The 26581-nt window shown below is 38.2% G+C and overlaps 2 protein-coding genes across 9 annotated transcripts in view; one reads left to right on the forward strand and one right to left on the reverse strand.

Annotated features, from left to right (window-relative positions):
- SLC30A6 (solute carrier family 30 member 6) lies at positions 1 to 20926 on the forward strand. 8 transcript variants are annotated; one of them, XR_011149810.1, is made up of 17 exons: positions 1 to 98; positions 2713 to 2799; positions 3414 to 3498; positions 4527 to 4569; positions 6570 to 6635; positions 7020 to 7100; positions 8315 to 8350; positions 9159 to 9253; positions 10021 to 10069; positions 11854 to 11973; positions 12269 to 12371; positions 12674 to 12721; positions 13294 to 13362; positions 14406 to 15228; positions 15774 to 16405; positions 17651 to 17777; positions 18423 to 18505. XR_011149810.1 is itself a non-coding variant. In XM_069009958.1 (14 exons), exons 1-14 carry the CDS (start codon positions 96 to 98, stop codon positions 14901 to 14903), a joined length of 1383 nt encoding a protein of 460 aa, XP_068866059.1. In that variant the 5' UTR covers positions 1 to 95; the 3' UTR covers positions 14904 to 17299. The 8 variants fall into 8 exon arrangements, 2 of the variants coding, with proteins under 2 accessions (XP_068866059.1, XP_068866060.1); XR_011149809.1 differs by lacking the exon at positions 18423 to 18505 and adding an exon at positions 20900 to 20926 and having other exon boundaries at positions 14406 to 16405; XR_011149807.1 differs by having other exon boundaries at positions 14406 to 16405.
- Positions 20889 to 26581, reverse strand: part of QPCT (glutaminyl-peptide cyclotransferase) — a 12754-nt gene continuing 7061 nt past the window's right edge. The window contains exons 4-7 of the mRNA XM_069009960.1: positions 24112 to 24288; positions 23173 to 23272; positions 22566 to 22682; positions 20889 to 21039 (exon numbers count right to left, since the gene is read on the reverse strand). Of these exons, the coding sequence (XP_068866061.1) occupies positions 20894 to 21039; positions 22566 to 22682; positions 23173 to 23272; positions 24112 to 24288 (540 nt within the window). The 3' untranslated portion in view covers positions 20889 to 20893. The remainder of the gene's footprint in view (positions 21040 to 22565; positions 22683 to 23172; positions 23273 to 24111; positions 24289 to 26581) is intronic.

Consider the following 26581-nt stretch of genomic DNA (forward strand, 5'->3'; position numbering starts at 1 on the left):
TGTCCCGCCGGGCCCGCTCGTTGCCGCGGCGACAGGAACCTCTCCCGCCCCTTCCGGCCTCGCATGGCGCCGTCTCTTCCGCTGCGGGGAGTAATATGGTGAGTGGCCCTTGCTGGGGGCAAGCAGGGAAGGAGGAAGGGAAGTCCTGCGTGGAATACGGGGTGAGGAGGCTGCTGGAAGTGCCCGTTCCCCGGCCGGGGCAGCGGCGCCGCGGGGCATCCGGGCTGGTGCGGCCCTTAACGGGCCCGGGGAGCGCGGGGCGCCGCTGCCTGTGCGGTGTTTCCTCCTCGGAGCTTTCCGCCCTCCCCTCGAGCGCGGTCACCGGGGGCTGCCGGGGCCGCGGGCGGCCGGCACCGCGGGCAGGGCCCGGGTGGGTGCCGGGGCCGTGGGGGGCTCATGTGCTGGAGGTGCGTCTCGAACGAGGTCGTCGGGCTGCCGTCTGAGCCTCGAAGTTCTCCTTCAGCGGCACGTCAGGGAGCTGGGACTCGCCTCAGGGCAAACAGGTTATAGTGCCCTTGTTCCCCGGTGTCGGGGCTGTCACTCTGAGGCTCGCTTCCCAAAGACGAAACCCGTTCTTTTGGGAACGACCGCCGTGTGTGCGTGTTCACCTGGGCGGCGAAATGTTCCCTTTTCTTGCTGAGCACCGCTAAAGTGACATCGGTGTCGATAACAGGTGCTGTCACCTGTTGGCGCAGACAGCGCCTCTCGCTGCAGAAACGCGTCTTGTCCAGCGCTTTTTGCTCCTGCACACGGGGACCCTCAGGGGCTGAGGTGTGCGGCAGCCGCCGTGCCCAGCACGGAGCTCTCGGCAGAACTGTAGGATCTAGGGACGCTTTAATGCCAAGGTGCAACACGTGCTGAGCTGGAGCTTGCTTCCAGGGGTGGGCTGTGGCCTGCGTGAGTTTGCACGAGGTCCCCTGTGGCACGGGATACACAGCTCTGATGCACGGCATCCTTTGTAAAGAAGGATGTTGTAAAGCCGCACTGTTGGCACGGTGCGGCTGGGCGATGGACACCGTGCCAACAGTGTGGGAAAGCGGTGGGTGTCCAGGCGACAGGGAGGGCTGCGAAGATATGAAGAGTCTGGAGGAGAAGCTACATGAGAAGCGGCTGAGGGCACTTGGTCTGTTCAGCCTGGAGGAGAGGAGACTGAGGGGAGACCTCATTGGAGTTACAACTTCCTTGTGAGGGGAAGAGGAGGGGTAGGCACTGATCTCTTCTTTCTGTGGTGACCAGTGACAGGACCTGAGAGAATGGCCTGAAGTTGTGCCAGGGGAGGTTTAGGGTGGATATTAGGAACAGGCTCTTCAGCCAGAGGGTGGTTGGGCACTGGAACAGGCGCCCCAGGGAGGTGGTCACAGCACCAAGCCAGAGAGAGCTCAAGAAGCACTTGGACAATGTTCTCAGGCACATGGTGTGATTCTTGGGGTGCCCTGTGCAGGGTTGGGAGTTGGACTTCTATGATCTTCCAGCTCAGGACAGTCTGTATTTCTTTGTGATTCTGTAACACAGCAGCTTTCATAGGCTGGCAGTCCACTGCCTGTTAGAAAAGCTTTCCAAGGTGTTCTGGCATCCTGCATGTGGCTATTAAGGATTAAAACAATAATGTAATGATTAGCTAGTAAAGAAGAGAGTAAGTGCCAATGTTTTGTCCCAGAAGAGTGAAACTTGGGATCTGTAGTAGTGCTTAAATTTTAATTCATGGCACACTTGTCTTTCTCAGATAATATGAAATGCAGCTGTGTTGACAAAATGTCTGAAAGTTAATTGAATTTATTTTGGTGAAGAGCCCATTAGTATGTCTTTTTGCCTTCTGCTGGCAGCTAAGGTGTGATAGCTTAAAATCAAGCCTTATTTAATCCAGCCCCCAAATGCTGCAGATGACAGACCATCTTGTTCACATCACAAGTTCACAAGTTACTGTTGCAAATCAGAAGGGCTTTTCATGTGGAAAGTTTGCTTCTTTGTGGGGAGAGCAGAAGGGAGGACAACCAGCTAGAAGCTTGGACCCTCTGGGGAAGGGGAGCCAGGTGGCATGGTGGATGAATTTCTCTGGTAGTCTGCTCCCTGTCACGCTTCCAGGAGCGCCACGTAGCACGCCCTCGCTCCCATCTCCACAGCAGGACAGAGCTCATCTGCAGGTCTCTGTAAGGTAGGGGAGGGAGCACCTACACTGACCACAGCTACTGGGAGCATTTAGGTTAAGTCAGAGCCAACGTTGTTGGTATGTCTCATTTTGTTACTGGCCTTGTGTCTACCACATCACCAGCATTGTTTTTACTTCTGTGGTGGGTTCTTTATAATCTGTAAACAATATTTTCCTGTTTAAGGAATCCATTGCCTTTGGGTGGGAAGTGTGCTTTGATAAACAAATATATTTGTGTTTTCAAACTGTCTGTAGTAGTTTCATCTAAATAAAAGTTAAAACCCACTCTTTAAATGATACTTTAGTATCTTTTCCAGTAAACCTGAGTTCTGGATTATGTTTAAATGAAGCTTGATTCTAAGTAATTTGTCATTTTCTAATATAATAACCATGTGACATGGTTACCAAAATCCTGAGTTTAAAGTTTATGTGGTATTTCTAATTAACAAAAAATTCACCTGAGTCTTTGATATAATTATGAAAATAGTTCATAAATGAAGATTTCCTTTATGCTAATTTAAATTATGGTTTAAGTAAAGTTTTTAATTAAACTATTTTTTTTTAAGGGGACAATACACCTGTTCCGCAAATCACAGAGATCATTGGTTGGAAAGTTAACACATGAATTTAGGTTGGTTGCAGCAGACAGAAGGGTAAGTATTGCTTTAAAAAAAACATCATAATAATAAAAATACATTAACTGTGATAAGTTAAAATACACTATTAAGTATATTGTGAAATTTTTTCTTTGGATTTTTCTAGCCGTGCTTAAAATAAAAATCTATCTCTGCAGCTATATTCCTTCCTGTGCATTGTTCCTGTCAATTAGTGTTCTCCAGAATTATACTTGTAAATGATGGGTTCAGCAGAGCTATAAACTGAGTATTTGCAGATGTTTTTGGGACCAAAGTTTCAGCACAAAAAAGGAACCCACTAATATAAGGTTGCACAAGTTGGTCTTCAGAAGTCAGGTGCTGTGTGCTGTAATAAAATGCAAATATTATAGATGGGTGGGGTTTTTTTTAGACCAAAAAGGTATTTTAAGCATGGTGGCATTCATAAATGAGTTTTAAAATAATCTGTAAAGTTTAAAATAGAATAAGGGCTTGTTGTTCTGAAATGAGTGGTGAATTTTTGGGAGGGAGGAGAGAAGCAAGATCTGTTTGCATGACCAAATACTGCAATATAGTTTTTTAAGACCAGATTGATATATTTTTGTCTTGTAAATTTTGGAAGGTGTAAAGTACATATTTATTCTCATCAACAGTCCTGGAAGATTTTACTGTTTGGTGCTATAAATTTAATATGTATTGGCCTCCTGCTCATGTGGTGCAGCTCTACAAACAGCATAGGTAGGTGGCTCTCATGTACTGAAACTACAACAAACTACCATGTGTTTCTTAGCTTGTGAAGTTCCAACTGACTGAAAAAGCCACGTCCAGTACTTAATGGAGCTAGAGGTTAGGTTCAGAAAGTGCTTCCTTTTGCTTTGCCACAGTCAGCTTAGAAGCATTTTTCACAGACAAGTTTGGATGGGTGAAAGTCCTTCAAAGTTTGCCCAGTTTTTCAGTCCTGCTGGTCATTTGCTTTCTGCAGTAGCGTCTTCATCTTTAAGACTGAAAACCAGGAGACTTTTGAGTTACTAGTCCTCAGACCTGTTCCTTGTATAAGTGGAACCAGTGACTGATACAGAGACCCTCACTTGCAGTTGAATGAGGATGTTTGTAGCGTGGCAAAAGGCTTAAGACTTCTGTGATTTCAAGGAATGCTCAGCAGTAGCCAAAACCCTGGAGTGGTGCAACACCTGTGTAGTTGCCACTGCAAAGCACAGCACTGTGAGGGCTGCTGTGGGGAAATGAACTCCAGATCAGCCAGGCCCGATGCAGTTTTGTATGCCTTCTGCTTTTGGATAGGGGCTTTGATGTGCTTCCCATCATCTGTACTGAGAATAGAATGCTTTTTTAGTTTTTAATTTTTTATGCAGGTTTTCTTGCAGTTTCAGGATAGGTTAGAGATGCAAAAAAAATTCTGTTCAACCTACTCATAATGCACATGAGAGATCTCTAGCTTTGGTAAGTGATGTGTCTCTGAAAGATCTCCTGACTTTTAATTCCTAGTCACAGCTTAGTCACAAATGTGATACCTTTTATATCTGGGCTTTATTACATGCTTTAGTTGAACTAGGATTGCCTTAATCAACCTGCTTATGATGTTAAATACATCGGTGTCTTTAGAATATTCACAGATACTTGTTCTATCAGCAGAAGCAGTTTATGTAGGTGGAAGATTGAAAAGAGCTGCACAAAAGGGGCTTAGAATACAAGTGAGTTTTGCATTAAAAAATTAAATATTAAGTTTTAATATTTACTTTTCTTTACAGCTTTAACTGCTTACACATATTTGACAATCTTTGACCTTTTCAGGTGAGGTTTTTTCCCATTTTGTCTTACTGTTTATTTTGTCTGTATATTTCTATGCATTTAAAATTTACTTACAGGTTCAAAGACCTGTAACTTAAGTCATCAGCGTAGAAACAGTAACTGGTTTAAATACAGTTTAAATGAGTATAAAATTGCACACAATAAATAGATGGTAAAACCCAGCATACCTATATTGAGAATGACTAGTAACTGATCAGTTCAGTCATGGATTTCTCTGTGCAGATGCGTGACAACATAAAACAATATAGCATAAAACTGTTGTCTGGTTGTTCTCTCAGAACATTTTCCTAATGCCATAGTCACTGATTGTGAAGTAACCCTCAGTTTTAATATCAGGAAACCAGAAGTCTGTAATTCTATTTTGTAAGCTGGATACCAAGCACTCTGCACATAAGCTCATTAGGTATTTTGAGTATTTTTCTTGTTTCCTAACAAAATTATATTAAAACAACTTTTAGTATGATAGTTCTGAATGCTTTTGGTAATATTGATAATACAGACATGAAATATATTCAGTTCTTATCTCAGATACAGAATGGTAGCACTGGTTGGGAAATAAAATGCATATATTTTTAAAATATTAGTCTACATTATTTTCCTTACTATCTCACTATCTTATAAAAGGTATGGATCAGCTTTCTGAGTTATACATATGTCCACTACATACCATAACTTACCTGACTTACAGTAAAACATTTATAAATAACATCAGCAAACATGCAGAAACAAAAATGACTTGTTGGTATAGGCACAAAAAAAAAATTGATCTGTGACTATTAGAATTGTGATTTGACTTTAACAATCTCATATTTCTCTTAGAATTTTGTATCTACTGAGTTTTTGTTGTCTTGACTCAAAATACCTTTTTCACCTTGGGGAAATTGGGGAAAGTGTTGATGTGGTATTTCCCATTTGTATAGATATTTTTTTTTCTTTTTCAGTTTTAGGAGAGGGTAGAACACCCCTGGCACTCATATCATAGGTTAATTAGGGGTTGGACTAGAAGATTATTCTAACTCACAGCAATCTCTTTCAAGAGTTATGATTTGCTGTAAGGGAGAACAATGCTCAGTAATTCTGCTGCAAAAATCAGTTTCTGCTTCTTTTCGTCATTTTCCTGGTGGTATATAACAGTCTTACTGAGTATATGAATTTACTGGTTTGTATATGAACAGTACTACTTCCTTTGCTTTTACTTTTATTCTACACAGCTGAGGATCAAGTTGTGAGGATGTGATTGTTCATCAGTTGTAGGGATGAGTTCTTGATCCAGTGTGATTTAACACTGTTAATTACAAAAGGAGTGCATGAAAGCACAGATGGCACTGAATCCGTGTGGATTCCAATTGAAAAAATTGTTCAAAGGGTTCAATAGAGGAAAAATAGGCAAAGAAAACTATACTCCTCCTTGAAACATTCTGGCTACTACCATGGAGATTTCAAAATACTTGGAATTCTAGATGTTCAATATGAGAGAAAAATTTGGACAGAAGATGGCAAGAGAGACCTGTGGCTGTCAGTGAATGGCCAGCTAGATAAGAGCTTGTGTAGGTGAACACAGCCAAAGAAAGTAAATCTGTTTTGGCCATATATGTAGAGAAATTACACTGTGTGAAGGAAAGTCTCAGGCCACACCAAGTATTGCCTTATTCTAGAGTCCTAAATCTAGTTCATGGTATATCTCTAAAGGAACACTTTAATGGAGCAATTTCTTTGCTTTTTCTTTCACTCTTCTGTCTTACTTATCAGCTTCCTTCTCATTTAAATGGCCTTTCTCAGGTTACAGCATTTCTAGGCAAGTTCAAAAAGCACATGAGGAGTATTTAGAACATCACTGTGACAGTGATGGAGTTTGAGTTCAGCGTAAGACGTGGTTGTATTAGTTTGTTTGAGTTCTGGTGGCTCAAGTGTGTATTTGTAGATCATGCAGTTGGTAAAGGGTGCAGTTATTTATCATAGTCTAATTCTCCCCCTTTTTTCAGTTTGGTAACATGTCTAATAAGCTACCGGGTAATGATGAAGAAACCCAGCCCAGTCTATTCATTTGGGTAAGTACTAATAACAAGATGTAGTGTTTGAAAATACAATATTTCATTGCCTGGATCCCTGAACAGCCATCAGTAATAGTCTCTATGTGAAAGAGCCTAAAAATGAGGAGGGCCAAGACATATTGTAAAGAACAGTTACAGAGGAGGGGATGGACAGGAAGAAGAAGTAAGAAATGCTTAATTTTAAGGTGTCTCTGATGAATGGAATGTTAAAAGAAACTGAAAATAATGCCTATTCCATAAAACTTCCAGTTTCTTCCCATCTGTCTGCTGTTGAAGGAACTGGAAAGAGTAGGTGTATTCTGCTGGTTCTTGCACAGAAAAGATTCTTTTTGATGCATTGTTCAATGTTCAGTGTTTCTAAACTTAATTCTCAAATTTCAGGTTTGAAAGGTTTGAAGTTCTAGCTGTATTTGCATCTACAGTTCTGGCACAGCTTGGTGCTCTTTTTATACTGAAAGAAAGGTAGGGTTATATATGGTTTTCTTTAATTTTTTAACATATGAGGATATCATCTAGATCAACCAAAAGCACATGCATTCTACAAGTGCTGTATGTAGAGAGATACTTCAGAAAAAACTTAAGATTTAAAAAAAAAAGTATTGCTAAACCTTACTGCTTGCTTGTATTTATTACACTACATGTTGGCTTTAGATGTAAAGATGGGAATTGATAAATGTACTTAAAAAGCTCTCTAGGAAAAGATTTAATGGTTTTAAGAATATTTTTTCCAAAAAGTTGGGTAATTAATTTAATGCATTTCCTTATGTATCTTGATTTTTTTTTTCTTCTCTTACTTTTTGAAGTCAAAGCAGCTTCATAATATATCAAGGATCTGAATGTTTAAAGCATCAACTTCTCCACTCCCTCAAAATTTGCTCAAGTATTCATTTGCCATATCATCTATGCATGAAGCATTTGTATTTTGAGAGGTTAGCCTAAAACATTATTTTAGTTTTTAAAGATGAAGAGGCTTTTGTTAACTAACATCTGGAATTTAAAACTGGGGCAGTGTACCTTCCCTCTTTCTATTCAATGGCTCTATTTTCTGTATAAAGGGCTATGTTAACAACTTAGCAACTTCATACTATAAGGTCAGTATATTGAACTGACAGTACACTGGAATGAATGAACCTCTGTCAAAACCTCCAAGTTTTCCAACATCAGTCTTAGGAAATTCCACCAACTTAGCAGGTTTTTCTGTTACAGCTGAAGCTCATTTGTTAACTCACTGGTGGGTGAAAAAAGATCTGTATCTCCACCACAGTATCCAATGTCTACTTTATTTGACTTGCTTAATGTGAGGCTGTGAGTCAGGAATTTCAGACTTAGTTTGTTGTGTTTGCCAACACTGGTGGTGGTGCCAGAAGCAATATTTTTTCATGTTCATTTACAAGCATATTTTTATCATGTAGGCAGTATTCATGGTAGCTAGCACATATGTAGCACAGTTTGGAAATATTTGGGAAATCTAAATTACATCTGCTTTGATTCAGTGTTAAATGCTTTCATTGCTTATAAAAGTTGTTGTTTATTTAAGCAATCCATTTTTTTGCAGCACTGTATCTATCAGGTTTTGTTTATGAATGGCAGCTAATTCTACAGAACTGTAAAAATAATCTTCAGGTATCAAGGTTTTACTGTATGAATATAACTCAAATGTTCAATTATTTTTGTAGTGCGGAGCGGTTTCTGGAACAGCCTGAGATACACACGTAAGAAATGATTTTGGCATGTAAAATGTGTTACTGTCCTTTTGTGTTTCTAGTTCTTAATCTAACATATATTAGTTATGCAAGTACTTCCAGTACCAAATTGCTTTTGGTGCCTTGGCATTTGTTTCAAATGATGTGCAAGCTATACTGCAAACAGTTCTTTTCAAGGTACAATTGAAATTTAATGCTCATGCTCTCTCAAATAGTGATTTAACTATATATTGCTGCTTTTCCTAGTTCAGTTCCTTTTGTTTCTTGTGCCCTCTTGGAAGGCCTGGTGTGTGGGGGGGAAGGATGCTGGGGTGCTGGGGTTATCAGCAAACTGAAAGTGTTGCAAAGGTGGTGAAGACTATAAAGAGCACGGGGAAGGGAAGAGAAGGTTTTATGGAGCAAAAGAACGGGACCTGGAACGTATGTTGAAGTAGTTGTAGAAGAGGGCTGGGGGTGTATGGCATAATTCCATAGAAAGCTAAGCTTCTTAGCTGTGCTGCTGAAGGGACAATGTATTTTTATTTTCAAAGGACAAATACATATGTTTGTGCATATGTGCAATCAGTTAAGAGCTGTTACTCAACATTATGAGCATTATGTGATAACAATAATGTACGAAGTTCAGTGATCTTGTATAACCCTTACAATGATAATACACTGCTGGTTATTAAGTATTACACAAGTTTATCCTGCTTCTTTTCAGCCTCAGTGAATGAAACCAAGCAAAGTATTTTGATACTGTTATTGGTAGTTACAGTTACTTGATTACATGTTCTGTGATGATGGGAAATTAAGACACCTTTTTTCCCCTCCCTAGGGGACGACTGCTGGTTGGTACTTTCGTGGCTCTCTTTTTCAACTTATTTACAATGCTTTCCATTAAGAATAAGCCTTTTGCTTATGTCTCTGAAGGTATGTGATAAATTAGACTATAACAAGAATTGAGAAAAAAATGTTAACGTTCCTATTTTTATCAACGTATAACTTGTCTGGTAATTTTCTTAATAAGAGTGGGTAACAATAACAATAGTGGGTATATATTACTATTCCCTCTGTTAATGTAACTTTGTGCAGTAGAATTGCCATCTGATTTTCAACTCCAGTTTGCTTATAAGGCTCTTGAGTAGTATGTAGTCATTAATATGATAAATCAAGTACCATTTTAATGCTGCAGTATCTTTTATTTTCAATCTTTTGAATTCAACCAGTGAAGATCATGTGACAGATGCCAGAACTTTCAAGACATTTTATGGATGTATTAATGGATTAAAAATAAGTTAATGCGATAGTTCTTTTTAAAAGCTCTTTTGCCTTTTTCATTGTGAAGTAGGTTTGCAGTCATTCCTGCAATAGTAAATTGTCCTGTTATAATTGTCCTGTAAATTGTCCATAGTTAAAATATATATTATCCATTATATTATATAAAAGATAATGGTTATAACCTCCAATTATATTTGTCTTTAATCAGATTATTATGAGAGTGGATGTTGTACTTGCTGCCTGGAAAAGACAGACTTTGGGCTTTTTTCAAGCGCCAGGGTATCTGTTGAGATATATTTACTCACAGTGTATTTATTGGATTCTTCCCTTAAAATAAAACTTACGTTGACATTAAAATGTAGTAACTTTAAAATGGTACTTAAAATTGTGGTAACTTTATTACCTTCTTTTTTTTGCAGCTGCCAGCACAAGTTGGCTTCAGGAGCATGTTGCAGATCTTAGTAGAAGGTAAAACTTTAAATTGTTTTTCAAAATCATTAGCTTCTGGAAGGCAATGTTGGTTTTGTGTGTATAATAACAATTTGGAGGGGTATTGAGGCATAAACTTGTATTAGAACTTTTAGAATAGCTGTACCTACTGTAGGTCTCCTATATGAACTCCAGAGCAAACACTGTCTCCCGTAGTTCCCAGATACAACAATCTAACAGAAATATGTCTTCCTGGGTATCTTTTCTTTTGAGTGTATGTGTTAAATGCATTGTATGTAATTCTCTTTGGATGAGAACAGGAAAACTAGCATTATCCTGTACATACTTGAACTGCATTTTGCAACATGCATTACGGAGTGATATATTTTGTAATAATTTATGTTTATTACATATGTTTATCTGTGGGTGGACAAATGTTTCAGATGGTTGAGTTTAAATGTCATATATGAAACAGGTTACTCACTGAACCATAGCTATGGAAATTCCTCACCTGGCCAGCAGGAAACTGGAAAGCCTGTGTCTTCCAGGGCTATGAGCAGTGTTGCTCATTCATCTTGTCTGCTAACTGTCTTGCTTGTATTGGATATCTGAATGCAAGATAACATTGTTTGCAAATAGTTTTGTCAGATGTCAGGAAAGTTTATTTTAATCCATACATGTTCTTCCAAGTATCTGTCAATATCGAAAGAAGAATGTTAAACCAAGTTGTAAAACATGTTAAGTATGCTTCAAAGCCCATCTGTTTCTGCATCTTGTGATCTTTTTACAGTTAAGGAAAGCAGAGAATGCTGACTTGATAATAGAAGAATTGATTTTGTGTGGGTATAAGATGTTACATCATCAGAACCAAAATCTGCACAATATTTTTGGAAGACTAATAATTAGGTTGCCCAAGTTTTAGTGTAAAGAAAAAAAAAATGTGCATACCAATCACAGACAGTAGCACAGTTTTCCTTTCTTCAGTGTGGAAACAGTGTTATGGGCAAGGACACTGATGGATAACTTGAAGAGTTCCCAAATCAAGAGTAATATAATTTCTACTGGGTTTTGAGATAACCTGTATACAGCGAAGCCAACACAAAAAAAAAAAAAAAAAGGATTAGTATGTATACAGCTATTTCAGATGTGTTATGTGAAGCAGTGCTGATTAAAAAATATCTGCACCTGTATATAATTATGTTGATTAAAATTCTTACAGGAGGAGGCCAGCACATGATGTCTAAACATAGGTTGGCTTTAACCATAGCAACAAAACATTTTGTGTTGTCTTTGCCTTTCAGTTTTCCAGGACATGATATGCACTTATATTCACTGGGAAGCACACAAACTCCTCTTGACAGGAGATAGCTATAAATAAATAATTTTCCTAGCATTCCCTCCTGCATTTTTTTGGTCTCCTCTTATGTAGCTGGTCTTCTTCCTCCTTTCAGACTTCACGAATTAATTAGCTTTGGCTTTGGGACACTTTTGCACACCAAGGTGGCAGATGGATTGAAGACTGGTGATATGCAAATCCCTCACTACATATATCTATGTAATACCAACATTGAAGCCATAAAGTGCTTGTGTTGCATACAGCTGATACAGCTGTATTGTAGACCTGTGTTACCTGAAAAAAATACTTGAGTAATTTTTGCTGACAGCAGTCTTTGAGCAGAATTAGTGGGGCCTTTTACAGTACTCATCCTATGCTCTGGCAGCAGCGTATGTTAGAAGTCAAATGGTAATTGTGGTTGTAGTTTTGGTGTTTCAAAGTAACGATGAAGAGCTGGCTGACAGGTGCTTTTTCTATTTTGTTGCAGTATTTGTGGAATCATTCCAGGATTGAGTAGCATCTTTCTGCCACGGATGAACCCTTTTGTCTTGATTGATATTGCTGGAGCTCTGGCTCTTTGCATTACATACATGCTCATCGAAATCAAGTATGTACAGTTGTTGTTTTAAAACAAGTTGGTTTTTTTGTATCCAGTCTATGGCAAAATACATTTTTTACATGAAAGGAATGATCTCATCTAGAGCTGCATGTTGTATGAATAGCATTGCAACTCTACAAATGCATCTGTCTGTTCTCCAAGATGAATGAGCTCAAATGAGATTAGTTTGTGTAAAATTCTGTAAGTGTACATAATTTAAAAGAATGAAAAAAGAATCAAAAGTTCTTCTGCCTTTCAAATATGTAAATACCAGTGTTTCTGTAAAATTGCTCTTTCTCCCTAGCAATTATTTTGCTGTGGACACAGCCTCTGCTATAGCAATTGCTTTGATGACATTTGGTACCATGTATCCCATGAGTGTCTACAGTGGGAAAGTACTACTCCAGGTAAGGCAGTGTCACAAATCAACAGATTTTGTGTTTTTGGTTTTGTTAAACGTCCTCATTTAAAAAAAATCTCTTAAGATCTGTTTTAAGCTTGCAAGTAGGAAGTGTTCCAATGGGAATTTGTGATGTGCTAGAAGACTGTTAGGGGTAGTGCAAATACGCATCACAAAGTCGTAAGAATTTAATGAAAGTGCCATTGGTCTCTTGTGTGGGTAGACCAGACTTAAAGGCTCTCTTACTTAAACAGGGCCAGTTAATCTTTATTATAACTTTTGTCTTTTCTTTTCCTCTTCTTTATGAAGACAACCCCACCTCATGTGATTGGCCAGTTAGATAAACTTCTTAGGGAGGTAAGTCAATGTATAATACATAGCATATAGTGTGCACAGCTAATAAGCATTTAGGAATGTGAAGAATTTTCTGAGTAGTCGAAGAAGTTCATTTAAATTATTTTAAAATTTTTTTTTTGTCTGCATGTAGAAAATATGAATCTTGCTTTCCAAGATGAATAGTGTCATTTAGGTATCTGGAACAAATCTGTTTAAGTAGTGCAGGCTGTTTTTATTTAAATTTGAGCTACCATTGAAGTGGTTTACAAATGTGAGTTGAAGGAGGAAAAGGAGTACAGGCAGCTGTTGAATTACAGCATATCAAGTTGAGAACGTACTCCAATTTGACTGCAAGAGTTACTTGAAATAAGTTCCTTAAACCTTTTTTGATGGATTTGGATGTTTAAGGGTAGCAAAAGTGCAGCAGATAAGCATTAGTGACATTAACAGATACCATCTGTTCTGTGTATGGAGCTTTTATTTCACTACTGAAAATTATTTGTTATTCAGTTATGTATAAAAGTACATTTCTAAAGAGATTTGAAACTTCTGATTTATTTTCATACTTGTGTGAAATGTTTATGTAAAATTAGGTTTCAACTTTGGATGGAGTGTTGGAAGTTCGAAATGAACATTTCTGGACATTAGGTTTTGGCACTTTGGTAAGTTATGTCTTTATTTTTCTAGCCTTTAAAAAAAAGTTGTCAGATGCTACTTTAATTTTTAAAGTCTAAATAATGTAAGATCTTTCTTCTGAAATATTAATTATAAAAAACTTTGATGGAGTCAGTACTCAGTCCTTGTGCTTTATTGCAAAACTTCTCTTCCCCTGTCCTTTAAATTTTTTTAAAGCTTTGTTACTGGTTAATGTTACTAATGTATACTGCAGTTCTGGCTTAAAGAATGCATTTTTGCAACTGTAGGATTTCTCTCATGTTTTGGCAGTGAAGGGAATCAAAAATAATAGAAAAGACGTTTTTCAAAATGGTGTGTTAGTGAAAATTGTCTAGGAAGAGAGAAGAAAACTGTAACCCTTAATGCACCAAAGGTCTACAGTAGACAGTAGAATCATATGTTTTCAGCATTGCTAGGGGAGAAGGTAGAACAAAATATCTAAAGTTATGTACCAATAATTCTGTAAGCTGAAAGAAATGAAGGGGTGTTTTTTGTGATACAGAACGATCACACAGAACTTGGTTATTCCTACGTTGATGTAGGTATGTTGTGACAGCTGGAAAATGAAGACTCTTAGAATATTTCTTTACTGATTTCTTCCAGTATGCTACCCTTCCTAAAACAACGAAAAAGGCAGCAGTTCTCATTTTCTAATGTAAAAATAGCTTTCAGTTTACTCTTCTGCCACTTATGCCTAAATTTGGCGTATGAGGTCTGTCTGCGCCTTGTTCTTCTTTTGAGCCATTTTCCCCCCAGCTGTTGCCTTTCCTCCCATCACATGTTGTATTGCATAGTTTGGTTCTAAGACTCACTTTTCCTGAATGATGATCTTGATATGCTCATAAGAGAGCAACACATTAGGAAAGATCAAAATGTGTCCTGTAATAATGTTCTTAATTTAGTCAGTAGTCTCCACTGCAAAAGGTCATTGTGTAATTCTCTGCAGAAGAACTTACCTCTTCTTAAATGCATGTGGGGAATCCTTACTGGAGCAACAATTAACAGCCAACTTGTTTTTATCACTTTCTAGGCCGGATCAGTCCATGTCCGAATTCGGAGAGATGCGAATGAACAAATGGTACTTGCCCATGTCACTAACAGATTATACACACTGGTCTCTACCTTGACTGTTCAGATTTTCAAAGATGACTGGATCAGACCTACCTTATCATCTGTGCCTATTGCAAACAATATTCTGAACCTTTCGGATCATCACATTATTCCAATGCCATCTTTGAAAGCTGCTGATAATTTGAACCCTGTTACATCCACTCCAGCTAAGCCCAGCAGCCCACCACCAGAATTTTCTTTTAACACACCAGGCAAAAATGTGAGTCCAGTCATCCTTTTAAACACTCAGACAAAGCCCTATGGATTGGGCTTTAATCATGGATCTGCACCCTACAGCAGTGTACTCAATCAAGGACTTGGAATACCAGGAATGGGAGCAGCTCAAGGATTCAGAACTGGTTTTGCAAATGTCCCAAGCAGATATGGAACAAACGCTCGTGGTCAGCCCCGACCATAATAAACACCATTATTTATTGTACTTAAGGGTATTGACTTAATTCTTTTATTACCCAATTTTTATAAACATTTGGAATGTCAAATCATTCTAAATGGCTGGGAACAAGTGCATTGTTCATATTCATGAAGTGGTTAAATAGCAGTTTTTTCTTCACATCAGCAGTAGCCTGTGTAATGCCACAGATATTTTCCAGACTTAAAATACTTTACAAGTAGTTTTTATAGGGTGTCTATTTCTACTCATCTTTTTTATCTCCTTTTCTTCGTTTATCCAAGAATGTATTGAGATGCAGCACAACTCCATTAGAGAATAAAATTGTGACCAGGTAACATTTTTTTTTCTAATGAGAATTAGTTACTGAGTGCTGAATAGCTGAGAGAATAGGAAATGGCAGAAATACAAGTCCCAATTTTCAGAGATGTTTGATTGCTGTATTAAACCATGTTTGGGCCAAATCACAATTAGTTTTTGGTTGCAAAAATCCATCAGTTTTCATGTTGTGGCCATTGTGAAGACAATCCGGCCTTTCAGATTGTGATTAATTTTGTGATACCATGTTTTTACATTTTTATTGACTCTTTTATAGAAATTCAGATGGTTCGGCAACCATTTTCTAGTTGTAAATATTCCATACTCATCTCTGATATTTCTTACTTTTTGATTTAACTGCAGAATTATTTAGCAATATACTGGGAAATAAAATACTTAAAACTTAAGATTTTACAAGCACCTCTTTTTTACAGTTAATCCTATTTAGGATACAGAACAGATGACTATTGTTTCTGAAGCCAGTATTTCATTTTTGACTATGGAGAGTATTCTATGATTTGATTGTGACTTTGTATTTTCCTCTTTGTATTTTTTCTGTAGTTCCAGGGGGAAAAGTAATTTATTTATATTCCTGGTTTATATCCAGAGTACAGGTCAGTGATCGCTGACAGTTCATAGTCACTGCTGGAGTGCTTAACCTTTGGTGTACACTTGGAATGAGACCACTTAACTTGTCTCTGCTTTTGCATTACTGTTCTGCTGTACACTGAGGTGTCCATATTTCTCCAGGGCCTTTCTCAGAGATCTCTTCCCTCTCATTGCTGTCTTTTCTTCCTCTGCTCTGCTAACAGGGAAAGGCCTTTTAGAAATATTTCAGGTTTTTTTCTGTTCCCCTGTGCAGTATCTATGTTACAATTGCTCCTCTGCTCATTCTTCTGCATCTGTTGGCCGTCTAGGAAGGGGTTGCCCATTCCTGTTGTTTCACTTGCAACTCAGGGTGCTGTATATTGGCTTCCACCTTGTTCATCTGTGTGCTAAGTCAGTGTCTCCATTTCTGCGAGGTGGTTACAAGGAGCTGTAGTATCTCAGGGATTCCAAGGATACTATGTTACCTGAAGAGAATGGCTTTGATAAAGAAATCTTTCTCATGTAGATCTGAGTGGAGAAAACAGCCGTCCTTTGAATTTTAAAGATCTGTGGCCTCTTCACTGGCTGAGGATTTCTTTTTCTGTGTAAGGACACTGCCTCTTTTTTTCCTTTTTTTTTCCCCCCCTCCATGACCTGTGTTTCTTGAGCCAGTGCTTGGAGGAGGTAGTCATTCTTGCAAAAGCAAGGTGACATTCTGCATGTATCTTGTGGGGATGTTTTAGGCTGAGGGTAGTGTCCAGACTGCCACTGGGACACTGTCCATGTAAGCTACAAGTAGGGAGTCTAGTTCTGTACTTCATTTGAAGTGAGAGTGAAAATTTCACTGCTCTGTAAGAAAACATAATGACCTGGGACACTTTCATTTAAAGATTACAATGAAGAGACAACAATTGGCTCTGTTTCTATGAGGTCAGTATTAACTCAGTAATCACCTCTGGTTCATTGTCCTGTCTTTCTGTGAGTGTGTTACATGTGCCATTGCTGCATGGAAATTCACTGAAGTACAGAACACTTGAACAGATTCTCTGTATCTCTTGGGTGCTGAACTAGACTGCACTTTCTACAGCATCTGCAACACCTTAGAGCCAGCAGAATGTTTACAATATACTACTCTTGTGTGGCCTGTTTAAGAATTGTTCCTTACTCCAGTTTCATAATCAAACACATGCCCTTTTTCTGATACTTTCAATACATTGTATTATATTGAATGCATGATTACTTGTTTTTAGTAGAAAATTAAATCTCCATTTTATTAAAAAGTGAAGCTGATCTTTGATTTAAAATGAGAAGGGAGGGTGAGAATTCCAGAATTCTGAGTGCAATATAATCACTTTAACAAAAATATTTTTTGAGTGATTGTTTACAATATATATCATATGTGCAGATGATAAATATTCTTTTAGATATTAGAACAGCTTTTTAGCTGCTTTATTGTTACGAATATATTAAGAATATTTGTTTAATCAGCACAGAGTAAAATGTCTCCTTTTATATGAGGAAAATAAAATCAGTATAATTATTAAATGACAAGGAGAAAGTGGTAATTTGTGTACAAGATTTTATAGTTATCTCTCTATATATATTGTTGAAGGGATGCTCTGGGGTGATACTTCAGTCTCAATGAGCAGGTATGTCAAACTTCAGAACTGTTCTGCTGGGTCAACTACCAGTGTAGACTGGGTCCTTGGAATAATTCTACAGACAGTGTTTTTTATACATTTTGTCTTTTCTAACTGTGTTTTGCTATTAAGTGGTCACAGTCTAAATGTTTATTTGATATGTAGTGAATAAGAATTGCTAATTTATATTATCTTCATTCCTAATGCTAGGAATGCTGTCCCAGCTAGAGAAGAAAGAGCACTGGGACTCACTGTCATCTCTGTCTGCCAGAGGATTTGGCAGTTACTCCCTTAAGCTGTTCCAGCTGTGATTGCACAGGATCACAATCACTTGTAGGTAAATGCATCCAGCTTTAGAGAGTTTGAGGGGCACATACCATTATTTGGCTTCAGATTCTTTCAAGGAGAAACTGCCTTGTTCTGATACAGAAGGAGCCAGAGCACCTGTTACAGGACAAATAACTACCATAATACGGGGTTTTTATCAGCTTTACGTGCTGAGTGATGGCTCTTGAGTTCATTGTGTTCTGCATTCCCTTTACCCAGGTGGTAACCACAGACACCTTTGGCACACAAAGCCAGTGACAGCCTTTTGTGGGTGGTAAATTGATTTTTGTTCCCTTCCCCTTGACTGAGATATGACAAGTCCATTTCAAGGAGAGAACCTGGGCAGCAATTCTGCTGATTAGATTAGCTGAAGTCCTCTGTTGATTCCTAAGCCTTGCTGCCACCATCCAACAGGGAAGGAGAAACTATCTGGGCATAGGTTCTTCAACATAAAGCCTCTCTCTGAATTCTGAAGTGATTATGTGTCATGTACTTGTCCAGATCCTATGGATCTGGATATTTATTCATATTCAGTGTTGAAACTGAGAGTAGAAGAGATACCAGTCCTGGTCTCTTCACTTGTATTTTTTGTTTTCTGGGTATTTTGTCATATAGCTTTGACTTTGTACTACCTGCTTGTTCTCTTCTGCCTTAGAAGCAATGAGAACCCACCTTGTACCATGTCTGCTTTACTGATTACTTCTTGTGCTTTTGAGAGCCTAGATTCTTGGATTCACATGGTTACTGGCTTGATGTAAGTTTTCCTTCCAGCAATTATTTTTTAAATGAATGATGGATCATACAAATTGTTAAGATGATGACCCTTCCCTCTTTAAGTAAACCTTTCTAGGGCTTGCATCCAGTTAGGAGATGGCCATCTTTTCCTGCACCAAAAAAAACCCAAAACCCAAGGGGGAAGAAAAAGAAGGCAAGCCTTTTCATGTTTTCTTCACATTTTGAGAAATATTGACTCATATTACAGCAACCTGTATCTCATTTCTTTGGTTTGAGTAAACATAACTCAAGAGCTGCATGCTCAGACAGTAAAAAGTTAGTGACAAAATTGACATGATTTGGTGTACTATGTGGTTAAATCATGGTTTCACCTAAGTCTTAATAGAGACTTTTAAAAAACCAGGCTTTTCCCAGTTATAACAACCCTCTGATCCAGCATTTCACAATGAAGCATGTTTTAAGTTAACTTTCAAATTCTCAAAGAGGCGGAGTAGCAGTCCACACTGCAAATGTGCACTGCATTTTTCAGAGGTCCTGCAAAGTATGAAGTACCACAAGAGTTCACCAAAACAAATCAGCCACACGAATTCATGTTTAATACTTCTATATTCAGCCATTCTGTTACCTTTCTTTGCCACTTAGGAGGCTTCTCAAAGTATTCAAACTTCAGAAGATTTAATGTAGTTGTTTAGACTATTTTCTCATGGGCTGAAGTAGAGGAGAATATGATTGCAAAGAGTTCAAGAAGCTTTGATATATTTACACTGATGTACAGTAATACCCGAAAATAAAGACATCTGTCTAATTTTTTAGAATTTTCATTGTATTCTATTTCAGAAGTTGCAGGTAAGACAAATGTTTTTCACCAGTGTTAAAGTGATAGGAAAACAAAAGGCTTTTGTTTCATCTTGAGCTACCAAAATCAAATTGAATTTAATTTTCAGGCTATCCTGTAACAGTAAAGTTTTACAAATTTTCATTGCTGTAAATATGTATTTCTGTTACAACTTCATAATGTGGATGTTAATATTGTCTTAGGCTCCAAAATGTTTGCTTTAGGAAAATGGTAAAATACAGGCCAAATCTAACATGCCTTCAACCCCATGGCTTACCTCCTTTTTAAATCTCTTTGCTCAGGGTAGGACTTTGTAGGGAAGAAGTCTGGAGCAGTAAAATACTGACTTCTTTTTCTCTCAGTTCATCTTCTACCAGCTTGATATTTTTATTTTTTTCTTAAAATGTTCTCATCCTTTTCTCACCAGTGGAAACCATAATTCTGTCAGTAGCTTTTGAATACTGTTCTTCTGGCTTTCATTGATCTCATTCCAGGCTTTCTTTTTGCCAGTGTTACACTAAATCTATTGAATAATTCCAGTAAGGAATGTAAAAGCACAGGGTTGTTAAATTGGTATCTTTTTGGTGCCTAAACTGTTGTCTTGCTTTTAATAACATTTTATTTTTGATAGCACTTTGCCTTTAAAATTGTATTTAGATAAACTATAGTTTCTGAAGTGAACACTTTCCTTGTATGATTATTTCTGTTGTAGTCTGTATTGAAAACAGCAGGTGGGTGGGGTTTTGGAGGTTTTTTGGGTCAAATTGCGAATGATTCTCACGTGACTGAATGGTATGTATTGGGGTATTGCTCCCACACAGCACCTGATCTTCTGTTTGTGTCTCCTGTGTTGCAGTCAGAGCCCAAGGAAACCCCGCCATACCTTCCTGTTAGCATCACCCCCCACCACCCTCCTCCATCAAAAAGTATCCAACAAATGACTGGGACAAAACTGAATTTGGATTATTTCTCTGTTTTCTGGTGGTCAGCATGAGAAAACCCTTGCAGCTGTCTTTGTAGGGGAAGGACGAGAGGGACCAGAGAGGATTAAAAATCACATCTATGTGCCAGCAGCTCTAGCAACTCACACCAGCATGAGGTGGTTTATTTCAACCCGGAGCAGAAGTCTGCTGTAGTGTGATTTTTGCCTCTTTTGATAACATGTTGTAAATTTCCATAGCTGAACACTGCAGATGCTGGTCACACCTTGTAAAAACTGTATCATACAATTAAATCATGAGGCATTCCCTCCTGGGATCATAATATGTGACAAAACCCAATTATAACAATCTGGAAAAATTCTGGGGCTTTTTTTTTTTATTCAGAGATAAGACATGGAAAGATCAAATTCTTTCCAGGCTGAACTAGTTCTTATTTAATGGTGTCTCTTTTGGCTACATGGACCATTGGGCCAGGAACAGCTGAATCAATAGTCAGTCTAGCAAGAACTATCATATTTTTCTTCACCTTGGTACTCTCCAATGCAATTAAATAGCAAATGTGAAGGTGGGCAAACAGTGTTGTGAATGGAGTACAATTTGTTGATGCTTTGTCTGTCACAGGTTGAGATATTCCAGTACAAACACTTGAAGGATTTTGTTGAGATTGTCGACAGTGGCTTTGTCAAGGTTTTCTTCTGTGTCCTCCATGGTATGCCATACTGCAGGAAAAGGGGATGGAATCAGATGCAGGACTGGAACCCCTATAAAAAGGAAAGTGAAATTTGGAGAAGAAATATTGGAGAAGTTCTGTTAAGCCAACTGATACTGCACCATTTAGCAATAGAGTCAGGTAACTACTCAGTAAGCTTGCTTTATAGGGTGTGTCACTGCAGCTTCCTTTTACCTTCTTTTATTTTGATGCTTGTGACTGCATTCCATCATTAAAGAGTGTGTTGTGTAACACTGACCTTCCTTTCCTTTGAATACTTTTCCCTCTATTATTTTTTTTTCCTAAGTAATCTGTAGCTACTTGTTGGGGTTTTTTTTTTTTTGAGATTCTTTGCATTGTGTGTTTAGGAGCTAGAGAAGGACAGAGGAATCACTGCAGCTTCTTGAACTGAAAACTGATTACCATGTTTTTATGAAAGTCTTAAGATTAAACATTTTTGAAGCATTTTTTTACTTCTCTGCATAAACGGTAAAATATGGTGTCTTACTTTTACTCTGTAAAATACTGCCAGTGTTACCCTCAGATAGAGGAACTTCCACTTGAAAGGACTGTATCACTGCGTATATATATGTGTGTGTATGTATATATATATATATATATATATATACACATCAAGCCACCTATATGTATTGCAACTTTTAGGTAAAAGAGGAATTAAATCAGTCTTCTGCTTTCTGATTGCTTTTGGGGAGGAGCATTGGTTTTTTTCTCAGCCTCTTTCCTGTTTTACTGCTTTTTGTTTCTCATTTTTCAGCTGCATACCACTAAGGAATCCATTTTTTTCATTAGGTGTTATGTGATTAGAAAAGGTTTTGAAGTGTAATCACTGTTTTCTCCTATCAGCTTCTTCTGTGTCGCATTTTTGTATCCCATGATTTAGGATGGTTGTGTTGCATTTGTTGGACTTGGGCCCTGCCTTGGTGTGAAAAATGAAAGATTTGTGGCATTGAAAGGCCCTTGAGCAGGACACAGTAAGCAGAGCTCAGTGAAGAGGGCCCTTGCTTAGAAGTGGAGAGGTGCAGCTGCCCTTATGTCCACTTCCAGAGCTGTGCACATTCTGCATTACTCAGTAGTTAACAGACCATAAGCAGTGGTAAAATTAGGGGCTGGATATGAAGATACCTCCCTCCCTTCCTCTTCATTGAACTAGTGGTGCATTCCTTTCTGGTTCACCCTTCTCTAGCAATATGACCCTTGTGGTCCTTGCTGTACTGTAGAAAACTTCAATCAGAAGAGTTCACTAATCTACCCTTATTTGGCCCACCTTAGTTTTGAAGGTGCTCTGCTGAGTGGAACAGGGTCACTTAATTTTTTAGGACACTACTGCAGACAGATATTTCCATTCTCTCTGTACCATTGAAGCTCCAGCAAAATGATGATAGGTATGTTTTATTGCAGCTTTTGTTCAAGTATGCTTTTTAAAGCTGTAAAGTTGGATTTGGAAGCCTCAAGCTGGGGCAAATAAGCTTGAAAAACAGGAGCATATGCACTTACTCATTCACTAAATAATGCATTTCTTGCTGAATATATACTTCAAAATATAAGAATCTCTGGTACCTCTCAATAAAAATGGAACGTGATCATCTTCAACCAAGCCTCGATGTAAAGTACTCCGGAAATACTGACTTTCAACAGGGTGGTTCTTCAGCAGATTCATGTTGTGTAGCTCTTGCTCTGTAATGCACAATGAAAGGGATTATTACAATTTTTGGACAATGAGGCATGTTAGCACGTTTGAATTATTTTTCCTCTCACATGGAAGCTTTTTCCATCAAAGAAGAAAAAGGCAGTGGTGACTAGACAGTCATTGTTGTATTTGTTTAATACTTGGAAGACCTCAAGATTGGTGCTATTACCATCCTTTTACGGAAGCGAGAGCTACAACAGAAGTGAGGCAGTTGCCAAGAGCCACAGCGTGACAATCAGTAATAGAATCTGTTTTGTTGCTTCCAAATGTCTGAGAGTCTTCCTCAGTTGTTTTATTAATTAAATATCAAAATCTTCATACAGGTTTAAGATGAACCAAATTTCATGTTTACATTATCAAATATTATTACTGTAAACCAGAAAGGTAATCTAAAAATCTGATTTACAGGACTTAATACATTCAGAAACAACTCACTAGGTTTTGAAATTCATTCAAAGCCCATATCCTTCTACTTACCAATTGTCTGAAGCCTCTGAAACCATCGAATTGTGTTTGGAAAATAATTGGGGAAGACTGGGTTTGGTGCACCAATTAAATCCAGTAGTACAAACAGGTCCTACAGAAGAAAGGATCTTTAGTACAGAGCGCTTTCCTACAACTCCAGCAGCAGCAATGAAACCTCTTGGTTTCCTATGTAGGTCATGAGCAGCTCTTTGCTTGCTCTGGCCAAAGATCTGGCTTTTCTACCATGATGCCTGAGAAGGATTCACTAGCAGAACCTGATTCCAATCTGATACATTTTGCTGTCTCTCCAAGGAGGGAAAAGACAGGCTATTTCCCTGTTCCTCAAGCTGAAGCAGGCTGCATAGCTTAGTTTGCCATTTGTGTGTTATATCTCTTTAAGAGAAAAACTACGCTAGGTGGGGAGAAAGAAGAGGAAATTGCTTCTTCCCCTGAGAACAACAAAGTCTGTCAAGGGAAAGACATTTTATGAGTCACAAGAAGCAGTGACAGAAGTGCCTCAGCAGTAAACAGGGAAAGTAGAAGGGAACAGACAACCAGAATGTTAGCAGGAATCAAAGGAAAACAGAGGTTGCTGTAGCTTAGTACTGAGCTAGGTGAAATTCGTTCATAGGCCAATACTGTTTGTGCTCTTTCCTTGTCACATTGAATTATCTTTTCTTGAAGAAGGTGGGTATCCTACTTTATATTCTAGTAAATTTGTGTAATTTGATTTTTCTATGACTCCTCGTCATACTTGCATGCAGCAGGTGTAATCACCTGAAAAGCTCTTGCCAATTCTCTGTCATATTTCATAATGTTTCCAGAAGCCTGCCTCTTCCTGTAACTTTAGTGGGGTCATGGTTTCTTGGGAATTTGGCCAGTTACCTACTAAGTAAATATTTTTAAAAATGCCATTTACTATTGTTCATTAAGGAGGTGAAAGCCACTTACTATGCCCTGCAGCTGGTTTGTGGTTGTTGAACCAGGTGGATGTGGAGTAGATGCCATTTTCTGAGCCAAGTGTTGAGATCCATAGAGGGAATCGGAAGGGGACCACCGGACAAAGGCCTCTTCACCATCAAAAAAAATGAGCTGAAGTGAAAGGTCTGGTCTTGGTGCTGAGCTGGTCTGTTGGAGGAAGTTAAAAGTAAAGTAACTGATTCTGGCCAGAACATTAAGTAAATGGCAAATACTGTAGTCATATAAGTAACATGAATAAGGGTGTATTTTCAAGGTTTCCTATGCAAACCTTCCTTTGGCTGTTATTACAGTGTAATAGTGGTAGTGATCAGTCAAGGTAATTGTTATTTATCTAACACAGCGACACATTCTCCAGTCCTGTATCATTTTGGTTCTGGAAAAAAGTTTCATTTCTGACTTTGGAAGACATGAGCTGAGTGTTGAGACAGGTCTGCAAAACAGATAGCAGCAACATTATCTCAAATAATGAGGAGACATGTCAGTAACAACACCTGATGGGAGTGCTAATATTATTATTTGATTGCACCACAAGGATTAATATAATTGCTACAGCTGTGCATCAGTGGAGGTGAATTATATGTTTGTCAAGTTGATGGTTCTTTGAGACCTTTCTTTTCATTCAGGGGAACTTGCAATCACTGAGGCAACTTTACCCTAAACCAAAGCAAAGAGAGTGGGTAGATATGTCTTTCCATTTCAACAACCAAAAATATAACAGCACTAAAACCTGAGAGTATATCACAAGAAAGACATCTGTATGAAATTTCTTCCCAGTGTAGGAGTCTGCTATCTAAAGCCTTGTTTGAACTGTCAGCATTTCCTGATAATCGACAGCACGGCGCATCCCAGTCTGGTTCCACTAAATGAACAGTTTTGGGAACTGTGGTCTTGACAGTTGCTATAAATATTTCAACTCCTCTATGAATTAACACTACTTCAAGTAAAATTGCATGATGTGGTTAAAAAGGTGGGGTTGCTGGCAGCAGTCATGTCCTGTATGGGCTACAACTCCCAAGCAGCTGGAGCTGATCCAACATAAACAGTAGTGGAAAGCTTCTATAAAATGTCGCTCACGCAGGCAAGATGGTATTGATTGTGCTCACAGTGGGGTATCGATTTCTCTAATGGCAGTGGTTTGCTACCATTTGTCCTTTGCACATGACAGAGCTCTGGGGACAGCAGTCAATTTGCATTATGTTCTGGAGGAACTGTATCAACGCCATTTGAGTTTTAGAAAGTAGTATTTGTGTTATTATTGCTATTACTGCTTAACACATTTTAAGAATGTAGAGAGATGTCTTTGCCCATTAATTTTAGACTTACTCTATATAACTGGACAAACATCAAGATAAAAATCACAGCTTCAAGTCAAAGTATAAATGGATTTGGCTGAAAACAAACTCTGTTGTGCTACCATAAGCAAAGCAAAAATATCATAGCTAATGTATTAAGCAGATGGATCCCAAAGTATATTTTGTTAACAGACTGTACAAATGGTGGCCTGCGCAAAGTAATTAATTGCCTTTTTGTCAAGTGCTGTCATCTTAAATGATAAAACAATTTTCATTCTAAAATGATGTATTAGTAGTAAAAAAAGCCAGTTTTTAAAGTCAGTGTGCAGGTTGTTTCATAAATAATCACCAGGAAAACTGATCATAAATTAAGCTTCTGAGTGAAAGCATATATATTGCATGAGTGTTTTGTTCTGTGATTAGAAATATTGGCACATTCTTAATCTTCTCATTCTTAAATATTCACATGTCAGAAGGCACCAAATCAGTTTCTGGAAACTACTGTTGACAAGTAATCTTAATACCTGAGCTGAGTATACTCCTAACACTTTACAAAGTGTCTCTCACCTTTGAGAGACCTTTTCCTGTGAAAGCTCTTTAAGTGTATGAGAATTATTTTTCTGTAAATAGTGAATACTGAACCAGTAGATGGCACTAGTGAATCCATAATCCAACAAATGTATAATCCTACAAGCTTTGAGAGTTTGTAGGCTCAACAGGGTTTTGTGCCTAGCAGTTGCAGCCCTTTGAAGCAGATTTTTGTGGCATAGGAAACACAGACTGATAACATTATACTTCTTTCATAAATAAACTATTCAAATTGGTAAAAAAAGATAAGAAACAAAACTTGAAATCCTTATGGGATGGGAGGGCCTGAGTGTGACTCTTCTGCACCACAATTAGTTCATGTGTGTCCCAAAGCAGAATACAGCCGAGGGATTTCTGCAGGATTCAGAATGCAACAAAACTTTTTCAATGACACTAGATGTTACTGGATATGATAGGAACTTCTGAGTAGGGTTCTGTGCCTTTTAGATAGAAAGTAGCATTACATCATTCCAGATCTATGAAACAGCTATTATTCGTGTATCATTTATTTTTGTATAGTCTGTGTTTATATAGATAACTTTTAGATATCCCCCCTTTTT

The sequence above is a fragment of the Aphelocoma coerulescens genome, chromosome 3 (genome assembly GCF_041296385.1).
Source record: "Aphelocoma coerulescens isolate FSJ_1873_10779 chromosome 3, UR_Acoe_1.0, whole genome shotgun sequence".
NCBI classification, from domain to species: Eukaryota; Metazoa; Chordata; class Aves; order Passeriformes; family Corvidae; genus Aphelocoma; species Aphelocoma coerulescens.

What these genes read in the sequence shown, in the direction of transcription:
- SLC30A6 (XM_069009958.1), top strand. An exon ending in TTTTGCTTATGTCTCTGAAG is followed by an intron (nt 9,254 to 10,020) that starts GTATGTGATAAA and finishes TTTTTTTTGCAG; the next exon opens with CTGCCAGCACAAGTTGGCTT. An exon ending in TACATGCTCATCGAAATCAA is followed by an intron (nt 11,974 to 12,268) that starts GTATGTACAGTT and finishes CTTTCTCCCTAG; the next exon opens with CAATTATTTTGCTGTGGACA.